A 12,165-nucleotide genomic window follows, 5' to 3' on the forward strand; every position below is an offset into this window, starting at 1 on the left:
ACAATGAAGAAGCAGACTCTATGGAATCTGATATCGAAGGATTACGAGAAAATTTTGACTTACCAAATGAGAAAGCTTGGGGTAAAAAGAAAAGAGCTTATTATTCTACAGATTATGTAGATCCTGATTATGCGACTAGCAGCCACAAGGATTTAGCTGATGCTGAAATGGAAGAAGAAGAGGCTAGAAACATTCAAAGAAGATTAGCAGAACAATTAGACGATGCTGATTTTGGGTTAGATTTTATAGAGTCGACAAAAGATGATGACAAAGGAATTCAGGAAGCCACAGACCAGTTTGTAAAGACTGATCTCAGTAAACTTAGTAAAAGACAAAAACAAGCAATAATGCAGAAAGAAAGTCCTGAATTTATGGCATTGGTAAATGACTTTAAAGGTATTTAATACATACAGTATTATTATTCTTAAATTATTTACTTTTTACTTAATCAAAAAGGACACTGTTGTAAATATTTTAAAATGAAATACAATGTCTAGTATACACACTAATATATATTTATCTACGATTTAGGTCGAATGACAGAAGCAAGAGATGTATTGTCACCATTCTTAAAATTAGCTAACACTGAAGTATTCTTTGGTTGTCCTGCTGTATTTTTTGTGAAAACAAAGTACTACATTTTATTGAATTATTGCATTAATATTTCTTTTTATTTGATGCTGAAAGCTAAGAGATTACCTGTAAATACTCATCCAGTCATAAAACGTTTGGCACAGTACCGTCAGTTATTAAATCAATTGGAGTCAGGACAAGGAAATTTAATACAAGAAATCAAGGAAATATTGAATGCTGAAAAACAAGGGAAACCACTGTATAATGTGTCCAATGGTACTGAAGTGAGAACCAACAGAAAGAAAATTACTAGTCATTTTAAAGAAAAACTAAAACACTTAAAGAAATCTATAAAAGAAAAAGTTATAATTCATCATCTATCAGAATCCGAATATGACACGAGAAACAAAGACTTTGTAGATGAAATGGAAGATTCAGAAGGTCATGCATCCATAGAAAAAGCAGAAGACGTTGAAAATGGTATAGGCATAGATGAAGAAGAGGAAGTAGACGATACTACCATGGCAGATCGGATGACTGAATGTGAAGGAAAGAGAGCAATTACATATCAGATAGCGAAAAACAAAGGTTTGACACCGCATCGTAAAAAAGAACAACGCAATCCCAGAGTAAAACATAGGAATAAATATCGTAAAGCCAAAATTCGCAGGAAGGGCGCGGTATGTATCATAATATTTTAGGCACTTAAAATATCCTTGTAGAGATATTTCAAAATATTCAAAAATTCCCATTTTACAGGTAAGAGAAGTGAGAAAAGAAATTACTCGTTATGCTGGAGAAATATCAGGTATCAAAGCTAGTGTAATGAAAAGTACTAAGTTAAAATAAGCGTAGTAAGAAAAGAATTGTATGGACATTTAAAATTAAAATTGTAAAACTAGTTTATTTTCTATTAAGATACAAAAGCTTGTTTTACATGTAAACTATAAATGTAAATGCAATAAAGAAACTTATCCTTCATGTGGACAATATTAACAGGTTTTATTTTATCTCTTAATGGTACAAATTATCACGGTCAAACGAAAATGTAAATTTGTGAAGCGATAATTACATAAACATAATGAATAAATGTTTCATTTCCGTTAATATGTAGGAAAGCATAATAACATTTATATTATATCAGACTCTTAAAGAAATAAGTATGATTTAACAGTGAACACTAAACTATGTATGACCTTCATATGTATATCACTGTTGCTTTACTCCTGAATTTTGCAGGGAACCGTTTGTAATATTTAAAGAATTATAAGCACATAAGTAAAACATCCTTAAACTTCTAACTTTGCTAATATATCTGACTCACGGAATAAGTGAAATTCTTTATTATCTTCAAGTTCTACTTTAGTTCCTCCATATTCGGGTAACAAAACAACATCACCGACTTTAATACTCAAAGGAATGTGACCTCCTTTCTGAAATGCAAATGTAAATTGTTACTCCCGCTGTTCTATTGATATAATATTTCTTATAACTGATTTTCATGTACCTCATTTCGTTGTCCAGGTCCGATTGCCACTACTGTAGCTTGTAAAACTTTCGCTTGAGCTTTCTCTGGTAAAACAATACCACCTTTTGTTTTAGTTACAGCTTCGGCTCTTTGTACAAGAACTCTGTCAAAGAGAGGCACAAGTCGCTTTATAGCATTAGCTGCAGCCTAAAAAAATTAGAATTTGTATAATGTAATATCAATAGATCTGCCAACCATATACAATAGAAATAATTACTTTAAGGTCGTGCATGATGTAATTTTAAAAAAGTTTAGATAATGTTCAAGTACAATTTTTGAATACACAAATGGTAAGTCAATGTTTGGAATATGAACTTATAGATTTGCAAATCCAAATGATCTTTTCAGGAGTTGTAACTGAAATTACAATGTTGAATTCTATAAATAAATGACAGAATTGACTTTTACGTACAATCTTTTGTTTCACTGGTAGTTTTACAATCATTTGTTTCTCCCTAATCTCAACAAAAAAAAACTTGATACCGGCCACACCACAGAATTCGGAAAGTTCAACATCATTGAATGTAGACAATTAAACAAAACATTAACGTAGGAAACTTTTAAAATCGGAAGTTTATTTGAATATTTAAATACGTTCGTCCTACTACAGAATTATCTTTCTGTACGAAGTATCTGTTCAATTACGGAAGATTTGAAGGTTATATTCAAAAGTGTGCACAAAAATATCAATTATTAGCATATTATTCAATACGTGAAATTGTACATACTAATTGGCTGTTTTTACGGGGTTTCAGTTCTTACCATTCTTAAAAACAGATGCTTCAAAAATTACAAGTTCAGACAATGTAACCGGCAAGCACCCTCGTGTACGTTGTGTAACCTGTACCTATAGTGGCGTCTAACAAACCTCCGTCCTCCGTTCCGTTCTCAGTTTTCTCGAAAGTTCCAGTCTCCTCTCTATCTTTCTACGCCCCACCTGGCCCCACCAAACTTAATGATTTCGCGATTGCATGAGAACCTATGCCTACACACACGTGTTACGTAACTGCGTATTTAGATGCAACAGACAGCCGCTAGATGGTACTTTTGTGCATTTTACCACGTGAACAATGTTACAAATGCATATATTTGGTGGACTCAACTCTTAAATAACAGCTATGCAATGTTTAATATTCAATAAATTAGACGGGTGTCATTAAAAAAAAGAAAGATACTCATTCCGAATACAACTAAATGCATTTTTATATTTCATTTAAAATTACGTTATATAATTATATTTTAATTTACAAGAGTATTTAAAAGGAATGATTTGTATAAAACTGTTACACTCTTGTTGCGGAATACTAAATAGCTGGTATCTCATCCGCAAGTAAAATAAAATAACTAACTGATAATAAACAAATATTCAATAAATGATTCATTATATTGGGTTATTACACAGTACATCGGTTCTTTAAAGCTGGTAAAGACGTATCAATTGAAATGTACATATACATATGTACCGAAAATTACTATTATTTAACAGAATAAACATTCTGAAAATGTTGTAAACATTAAGTATTTAACAAATTGCCAGTACTTGATAATTCTTGCCGAAAGTTACTTTAAGAAATTTGTCGAACCTTTGAATACGTGCTGATGCAATATGTAAAGGATTAAAGAATAATTAAACTGCCAACTTCTTCGCATACGATTATGTATGGGTACAGAGGCATTGCGAATTTGTTGACATATAAATAGAAAAAAATCACTAAAAAACCACAAATGTAAAAAGGAACGCAGAAAACGCATATATGTATAAATTTGGTTTTCTTTGAATATATAAATAATAAAGGACGAGATATTTCTGGACACTACATTAAAAGCGTAACATTTTGATATAAAATTGGCGTATGAACGTGAATAAATTATAAGCTATCTTGCACTTATATTTAAAACTGGCGAAATCTTTATGGATTAGAGACGATCAAAACATTGAGAAACACTGCGCGAATAACAAATTCGTCTCTTTGTATCGACGAATCTGATTGGTGTAGGGTAGATGATTGCATCACAGGCGTTCCCGTACATTCTAGAAGCTCGTAACCCCATAAAAAGAAAACAGTCCATTTCTAATATTAACGCACAAAATGCTATCAAATAAAGAAAAAGTAATTAAATATAAAATTTCGATTTTATTCACGTTTCGTTTCATTTAAATATAATTAGAATTTTTCCACGTTTCTTAATCAAGTATAGAAGGGTTAGGTTAGTATAAGTCATGAGGGGTGGGGAGTTATTCCATGTGATAGCGCAAACTCCTTCACACATCTCATTGTACTGGCGAGACAACGTGCGGTCACGCTGCGACGATTTTCAATTACTTTTGCAACTGCGATTTCTAAACGAACGGCTTTTGCTTTTTCATTAAATAAAGGTAAAAGTTATTTTTTTTAGTTAAAGTATCACAATTTCCATTTTACACGAAACACACACTGTTCTTGTTGACGCTATTAGCCGGCTAAATTGTATTCTGAGTAATTTATTTCTGCGACCACCTTTATTTCATGGTATATTTTTCTTATCGCTTTATGTTAATTTAATTCAAGTGTCATAACATATTTTGTTCAATGTATACTTTTGACAAATATAATTTTTGTACACGTTGAAGGATAGTGTGTATCTAAATAGGTATGAAAGGGTAACTAGTATATGACAAAGAAAATTGTAAATTTGAATGTTCGGTTATCTAATTTATTAGTGTCTTAAATTACTTTCATTTTCTCAAATTCTTATTTTTATACGTAATAATATTTGCTTTTCTATTACTTCTATCGTTCTTTGTCCGGTTAGCCGGTCTTTGGTTACTGGCTGCTGTATATTATACTTACATATAAGACAAAAGGAATTTTAAAGGAAATATATCGTAATAAGCTATTGATTTCTTTCTAATTCGGTGCAAACGATTTTTATATATATTTTTTAAAATAATTTTCATTATTAGGATCGTTGGTCGTTATTCACGCGGCAGTTTACATAACCATATCTACCTTCAAAACTCAATCGTATATCTATTTTGCATGAATTATTCTCATTATGAAAATGAAATAATTAATGTATAAAATATTTTATTAAATATTAGTTTCATTTATTTTATTGATTAAGAATGAAATTTTCGTAAAATATTATTATGAATTTCATGCGTGTATAAAAAATGTTAAATTATACACATTTGCAGTTATAAGGGTAACAATTTGTTTATTGTTTTTTCAGATGCATAGATTACCAACTGTATTGCGGGGTGCTGCTTTGCGCCAGTTGCAAACTCGTTCCTATGCTAAAGATGTACGTTTTGGGTCTGAAGTTAGAGCGCTCATGTTACAAGGTGTAGACATTTTAGCAGATGCTGTTGCTGTGACAATGGGTCCTAAGGGTCGTAATGTTATCTTGGAACAAAGTTGGGGTAGCCCAAAGATTACCAAAGATGGTGTTACAGTAGCTAAAGGAGTAGAGTTGAAGGATAAATTTCAGAATATTGGAGCAAAGTTGGTACAGGATGTAGCAAATAATACAAATGAAGAAGCTGGTGATGGTACAACCACAGCTACAGTGTTAGCAAGAGCCATTGCTAAGGAAGGTTTTGAAAAAATCAGTAAAGGTGCCAATCCTGTAGAAGTTAGACGTGGTAAGTTAAAATGTATACAACAATATTATTGTGATCTCATAATCAAATTTGTTATGTAATGTTATTAACTAATCATTCGTGTTTTTTGTTTATTATATCATGGATGTTAAGTTGTTTGTCACATAACAATTTACTACTCTGTTAATATATCGGTATTCATATTACAGGTGTTATGTTAGCTGTTGATAAAGTAAAAGATGAATTGAAAGCTTTAAGTAAACCAGTAACCACTCCAGAAGAAATTGCTCAAGTTGCAACCATCTCGGCTAATGGAGATCAAGCCATTGGTACTCTTATTTCTGATGCCATGAAAAAGGTTGGAAAGGAAGGTGTTATTACAGTAAAGGATGGTAAAACACTGCACGATGAACTTGAGGTTATAGAAGGAATGAAGTTCGATAGAGGCTACATATCTCCATACTTCATAAATTCTAGTAAAGGAGCAAAAGTTGAATTTCAAGATGCACTTTTACTCTTCAGCGAGAAAAAGATATCGTCTGTACAATCTATAATTCCAGCATTGGAATTGGCAAATTCACAACGAAAACCACTTGTGATTATTGCTGAAGATGTTGATGGCGAAGCTCTGTCAACTCTTGTAGTCAATAGGTTGAAAATTGGTTTGCAGGTGGCCGCGGTTAAGGCCCCTGGTTTTGGAGACAATAGAAAAGCGACGCTCCAGGATATGGCAATTTTGACTGGAGGAATTGTTTTTGGAGATGATGCAAATCTTGTTAAGTTGGAGAATGTACAATCATGCGATCTGGGTGAAGTAGGAGAAGTAGTAATCACAAAGGACAAATACAACTTCTGATTATGAGAAGGAAAAATTGCAAGAACGTTTGGCAAGGTTAGCATCTGGGGTTGCAGTTTTAAGAGTTGGTGGTAGCAGCGAAGTAGAAGTCAATGAAAAGAAGGATAGAGTCCATGATGCTCTTAATGCTACCCGTGCCGCTGTTGAAGAAGGCATTGTTCCAGGAGGTAAATATAATTTTCTTCCTTACACAGTTGTTCATACAGGAGTACATAGATATAATATTCACCAATGAAAATTCCTTTTGTATCCATGTTATGTATATATTCCATTTCATTCGTTGTATCTATTTCACAGGTGGGACTGCCCTTCTAAGGTGTATACCGATATTGAAAAATTTAAAAGCATTGAACAATGATCAAGAAACAGGAATCAAAATCGTGGCGAACGCTTTACGTATGCCGTGCTTACAGATTGCTCAAAACGCAGGCGTTGATGCTAGTGTGGTAGTGGCCAAAGTTAGTGAAAGTAATCTCGGTTATGATGCTTTAAATGATGAATACGTCGATATGATCGAGAAAGGAATTATTGATCCAACGAAAGTAGTACGTACAGCCCTTACCGATGCCGCGGGTGTTGCATCGTTGCTTACCACTGCAGAAGCGGTGGTAACAGAATTGCCTAAGGAGGAACCTCAGATGCCGATGGGTGGTGGTATGGGTGGAATGGGTGGAATGGGCGGTATGGGTGGTATGGGAGGCATGGGCATGTAATGAAGTGAAATCCCACATAAAGACTGAATTTCGTATTACAATTAATATTCGGTTAGAATTGCAGTTTAATCGCAATATTAACTTTCATGTTGTGAATTGCGGTTAAAGTTGCAAATACGCGACCATAATTTCCAACTGCGTAATCAGAATGCTGGACGTGTTTAGGACAGTTGTACTTTGAACAGAAGGATAAAAGCACACAGAAAATGCAAGTTTTTTTTGCTTATATGTTGTAACATTTGTTCTGTAATCATTTACCTTTGTGTTGCATTTATAAATATTATTGTTTTAATAGAAACGTATATAGATTTAATTAAACAAACAAATTTATATTGAGTTATGCGGAATTCAATGTGTGAACATACCACATACTATTACTTTAGACGAATAATATTAAAACTTGTTAAGTTCGGAATAATTGGACCAACAAAATTTAATACATCTAAGACTTAATTTCTTTTCAATAGACATCCACTTAATTGTGTTATGGCACGCATTTACAAAATCGACCGAAGACTCACTTACGCTGTTAAAAAAGTGTAGCCATGAAATAAAAACTACGTTCTCAAATTTAAAAAAAAATTCGAAACTAATAATTTTTCAGCCGTGTGGATGAAAGAGAATGCAAATGTACAAACATGTATTACATTAGGGTAGAAATACTAGTTGTCTTATACTTTCTTTTTTAAATGTTACAATTTATTTTTCATTTTTTCGTCTCAATAAATATGTTTAAATTACTTTACTGTTGTTTCTTCGCAATGAAATTCCCCTTCTTATGAGAAAACATACCACTACACCTACAAAATGGAACGAGCTAAAAGGTTTTCTACAAAAAGGAATCTTCAGCAACATAATAAACCGTAATATTAATTTCGATTGCTGTAGTATATTTGATATATCATCATGTATAGAAATGAATTTAGAAGTAAATTTACTTCAATATTGGTACAAAGTTTGTACATTTAAATAGCTCATCTCTGGTGTCAACTGGATTTCGTAGGCAGCGTTTGAATACTTTGTTATGAAATGTCTATAAACTAAATAAGTATACAAATGTATATGCGACACTTACGAGTTATTGACACCAATATAAATTACATATTGTAAGAGATAACCTACAATTAATGTGATAGTAGGTAATAATTTTTATTATACATTATGTGTTTCCATATAAACCGTGATTTTGTGATCATTATTGTTTTGCTATAGATCGTACAATTAGTGAAATCAAAGAATTTTAGAAGGTATGATGATCTTATTCACAGCGTGTTGTCTTTAATATAAAACTTGATAAACAACGTTATAATTGAATCTAGACAAGAGCCATACAATATTTCCTTGCGCAAAAATCACTTTGTTATGCAATATACAAAAATATTTCTTTATTTGTTGTATCCCTTAAATTCTATAATATTCCTGATCCAATTGCCATATTTCAATAAGTTATCAAATAATTGATGGCATAAAATTATTGTAAATAAAAATAATGGTTATTATAATTGAAGAAGAAGGTGTGAAATTTGTCAGTAATATGTGCCATTGGAAAAGAAATACAAAGATCCGGTATATTAAGAATACAAAGATGTATTATTTTCGAAAGTATTACAATATATCTACGTATATTTAATAAAAAGCATAATTATATTTCTTACACGCTAATTTAGGCTCCAATCTTTTCTATTTCATCCGCATCTTCTGCGTCAAGATAATGTATTTTTTTTCCAAAATGTTTCTCTATATCTCTACATATTTCCATTGCATGCGGGGAGTCTACTAAATTAATGGCGATTCCAGATTTACCGAACCGTCCTGTTCGGCCGATTCTGTGTAAGTATGTTTCACAGTCCGCTTGTCGATTTTGATCCATTGGTAGGTCAAAATTTACTACTATTGTTACTTGTTCAACGTCGATACCTATGAACATATTTTCAAATAATTTTAAGAGTCTAATCTTCCGATAACAGTGTCTGGCTTTATTTTGACTCAAGTTTTAAAAGAACTCTGTTTAACTTCTTAACACTGATTTACTTAAGTCAACAGGTTTATAAACATATTAGATTCAGTAAGAAGATTGAAGAGTTTCAAAGAATTGTTTTAACGTTGTATCCGGATCCAAATGGTTTCATGATTGTTATTCGAACAGTTGTTAAAATCGTCTACGTTTCGAGAAAATATGAAAATTTCATTAACATTAATAATTACCTCTAGCTAAGACATTCGTCGTGATGAGAACTTTTTCGAGACCAGCTCTAAATCGATCCAACACTGATATTCTTTGTTCTACCGTTAATTCACCAGATAAAACAGCTACTGCATGACCATCCTTTGTCATATTTTCAGCTAACCAGTTTGCTGTTTTTCGAGTCTGTACGTAAATATAACGTACTATTTACAATTTGTAAACCAAAAAAATTTCATACCAATGAGAAAATTTGAGATGTCTTACGTGACAAAAAATGATTGCTTGCCCTATTGTTATCACACCGTAGATATTAGTGATAGCTGTGTATTTTTCATCCAAGCCTTTACACTTGACATAATATTGCTTAATGTTATCTAAGCTCTCCTCTTCTTTCAACAACCGTATTATCAAAGGGTTATTAACTATAATTTCTGCAAATTTCATCACCTCTGATTCATAAGTTGCAGAAAAGAACATCATTTGACATGTGCGTTCAAGTTGTCTGGTCAAATGAAGTATGTAATTGTAATATTATATGTATAATATCTTATAAAGTTTGAAATCTTTTTTGTGGATAAAAATAATTACTTATGAATACGAATACACTGATCCTGATGGCCTTGCGTTGCAATCATCACATCTGCTTCGTCTAAAACAAAAACTGATATTTTGCTCAGGTCAAAGAATTTAAATTTTATGGCCCAGTCTAGTACTTTTCCTGGTGTTCCTATAATTATGTGCTCTGTAATTTTCGATCCCCGACTTACTAAAACAATTCAATAATTTAAGATAAGTGACTAGTTAGTTTGATTATATTATATTCTTGGAAATGTAAGAGTTATCCGCAATATGTATTACTTTCTTCTCCCCTGACTGCATATTTGATTTTTATTTCATTACAGAATGCAGACATTTTTGCTGCCACTTCCCCTGTCTGTATAGCTAACTCGTATGTCGGTGATAAACAAAGCACCTGAGGATAATTTTTAGTGGTGTCTACTCTGCTCAGCATTGCTAACACAAATGCTGCTGTCTTGCCAGTTCCAGATTGTGACTGAGCAATCATATTCTGAGGACTATAAAGTATTTATTACAGTTTACATTTATACATATGTTATGAAATACTATCAGGCAAAAACAAAACTTACGGGTCTGCTAGTAAAGTAGGTAATGCAGTTTCTTGAATTTTTGATGGAGCATTAAATCCCATGGCATAGACTCCTTTTAATAAAGCTGGTTTACTATAATGTGTGTTAAAAGCAAAATCAATTTTTTTTAATAACATAAGTATAAGGAAATGACAAATTAAAAATACTAACAGATGAAGGGCTTCGAAAGATTTAACGCTATATAATGGTGAGGCTGGGTCTTTCCTTAGAATTTCTGGATCCTTTGTTGTCTCCACTAAACCTATACGTATGATCTTTTGTAATAAAGACTGTTCTGCTGGTGGGATATGTTCATCCGTTCCATTGTCACTCTTAGAATCTTCACTAGTTGGTGTATTTTCTGTAGGCTGTTTTTCTATGTTTAAATTAGACACCTGTTGAATGAAAGACCTTTTGTGACTTTTCAAGTCACTTTAATTTTATTAACATTCAAATGCTTAGCTCTTAATATATTCTATAACAGAGAGGATTAAGTTGTTATATTTTTCATTATACAACATTTGGAGTATTATTTCTTCAATTAAATGTTATTTAATTACAGGATGAATACAAATAATGAAGAAATTAAGAGTATAAATTGTAACAAAATAACTTTTGTTTTCGCTGACAAACATGGATTAACAAAGAATGGAGGAAAACAAGGAATTTGAGGTTAAACCGGTGCTATGTATACACACGATGAGAACGTGTTACCTTCGCAGACAGTTTTTCTTGCTCGTCCGCATATTTGCCCCAATCAAGTTTAGCCGAAGCCATATTAACATCGGTACGCTTCCAATAATTCAGAACACAACCCGATTTTTAATCAGACTCAGAGTACCAAAATGACACGAACTTGTATGTCCAATATGTACAGTATGTGTATATGTAATTAACTTACGAATTGTGACATTTCTGTGACAGTAACGTCACTATACGGCGTTAACAGTAACTAATTGACGTACTTTTCGCGCGAAAAAATAAATAACGAGAAAGTGTTAAGTTTTTTACGTGTTAAAAGGGAATATGGTTATTTCATATTTGCAATTTACACAATTGTCTAATGTTTGCTACAGGAAAAGATTAATAAAATGTAATGAGATTTTTATTTTCAATTTAATTCTAGATTGTGTAACCAGATGTAACCACCGATATAACTCAATTTACGAAAATCTTCACTTGCATCATAGACATATATAATAGACTACGCGGTCTTATGGTAGGACTGAAGTCGATATAAGAAAGAGAGGATAATAACTGGAACAGCTACTTCTCTTTCTAATGGGGCTGTTGGTGGAGGCATTTACATGCGGGTATATATACTGCGATGTGGGAGCAAAAGAGGAGCTACTCCAATGCTACTTTTATCACTATTAGACTGCGCAATCTATCACGTATGCTTTATGTGAAGCACGAACATTATATACACATAAAAGATTTTAATGAGCAATTTATTAAACATATGATTAAATTATGACTACACACCAGAAGAAACAAAAAATGTTCTTCAGTGCAAGACTTTTATTTTCTATTTCTAATCTGTCCGAAAAGTATCAGCATTGTATTGCCAAGGATACGT

General features: G+C 32.3%; 4 protein-coding genes across 4 annotated transcripts in view; 2 read left to right on the top strand and 2 right to left on the bottom strand.

The window, feature by feature from the left end:
• Nucleotides 1-1,422, top strand: part of LOC107186828 (something about silencing protein 10) — a 1,841-nt gene extending 419 nt beyond the window's left edge. Inside the window, exons 3-5 of the mRNA XM_015574771.1 lie at nt 10-396; nt 532-1,253; nt 1,333-1,422. Coding sequence (XP_015430257.1) covers nt 10-396; nt 532-1,253; nt 1,333-1,422 — 1,199 coding nt within the window. The remainder of the gene's footprint in view (nt 1-9; nt 397-531; nt 1,254-1,332) is intronic.
• Nucleotides 1,423-1,647: 225 nt separating this feature from the next.
• LOC107186895 (10 kDa heat shock protein, mitochondrial) lies at nt 1,648-2,983 on the bottom strand. Its single transcript, XM_015574855.1, has 3 exons — nt 2,864-2,983; nt 2,081-2,248; nt 1,648-2,006 (listed from the first exon to the last, which is right to left on the bottom strand). The coding sequence occupies exons 1-3, from the start codon at nt 2,864-2,866 to the stop codon at nt 1,863-1,865; spliced, it is 315 nt and encodes a 104-aa protein (XP_015430341.1). The 5' UTR covers nt 2,867-2,983; the 3' UTR covers nt 1,648-1,862.
• Nucleotides 2,984-4,389: 1,406 nt separating this feature from the next.
• Nucleotides 4,390-7,496, top strand: LOC107186854 (60 kDa heat shock protein, mitochondrial-like). The gene is given in 5 exon segments (XM_015574802.1): nt 4,390-4,478; nt 5,315-5,726; nt 5,894-6,520; nt 6,522-6,707; nt 6,838-7,496. Coding segments are annotated over 4 exon segments (1,641 nt in total). The 5' UTR covers nt 4,390-4,478; the 3' UTR covers nt 7,254-7,496.
• Nucleotides 7,497-8,775: 1,279 nt separating this feature from the next.
• Nucleotides 8,776-11,447, bottom strand: LOC107186869 (DEAD-box helicase Dbp80). The gene is made up of 8 exons (XM_015574821.1): nt 11,301-11,447; nt 10,758-10,981; nt 10,587-10,679; nt 10,297-10,514; nt 10,027-10,204; nt 9,703-9,940; nt 9,459-9,621; nt 8,776-9,170 (listed from the first exon to the last, which is right to left on the bottom strand). Exons 1-8 carry the CDS (start codon nt 11,361-11,363, stop codon nt 8,917-8,919), a joined length of 1,431 nt encoding a protein of 476 aa, XP_015430307.1. The 5' UTR covers nt 11,364-11,447; the 3' UTR covers nt 8,776-8,916.
• Nucleotides 11,448-12,165: the final 718 nt, after the last annotated feature.

Source organism: Dufourea novaeangliae, unplaced genomic scaffold (genome assembly GCF_001272555.1).
Source record: "Dufourea novaeangliae isolate 0120121106 unplaced genomic scaffold, ASM127255v1 scaffold81, whole genome shotgun sequence".
NCBI classification, from domain to species: domain Eukaryota; kingdom Metazoa; phylum Arthropoda; class Insecta; order Hymenoptera; family Halictidae; genus Dufourea; species Dufourea novaeangliae.

Excerpts from the sequence above, each read along its gene's own strand:
- LOC107186895 (XM_015574855.1), bottom strand. Across the intron at positions 2,007-2,080 it reads GACCTGGACAACGAAATGAG|AAAGGAGGTCACATTCCTTT; the intron begins GTACATGAAAAT and ends TTTGCATTTCAG.
- LOC107186869 (XM_015574821.1), bottom strand. The coding sequence starts at position 11,363 with ATGGCTTCGGCTAAACTTGATTGGGGCAAATATGCGGACGAGCAAGAA. Across the intron at positions 10,680-10,757 it reads TCTTTCGAAGCCCTTCATCT|TAAACCAGCTTTATTAAAAG; the intron begins GTTAGTATTTTT and ends CACACATTATAG. Across the intron at positions 9,171-9,458 it reads GACGAATGTCTTAGCTAGAG|GTATCGACGTTGAACAAGTA; the intron begins GTAATTATTAAT and ends ATATGTTCATAG.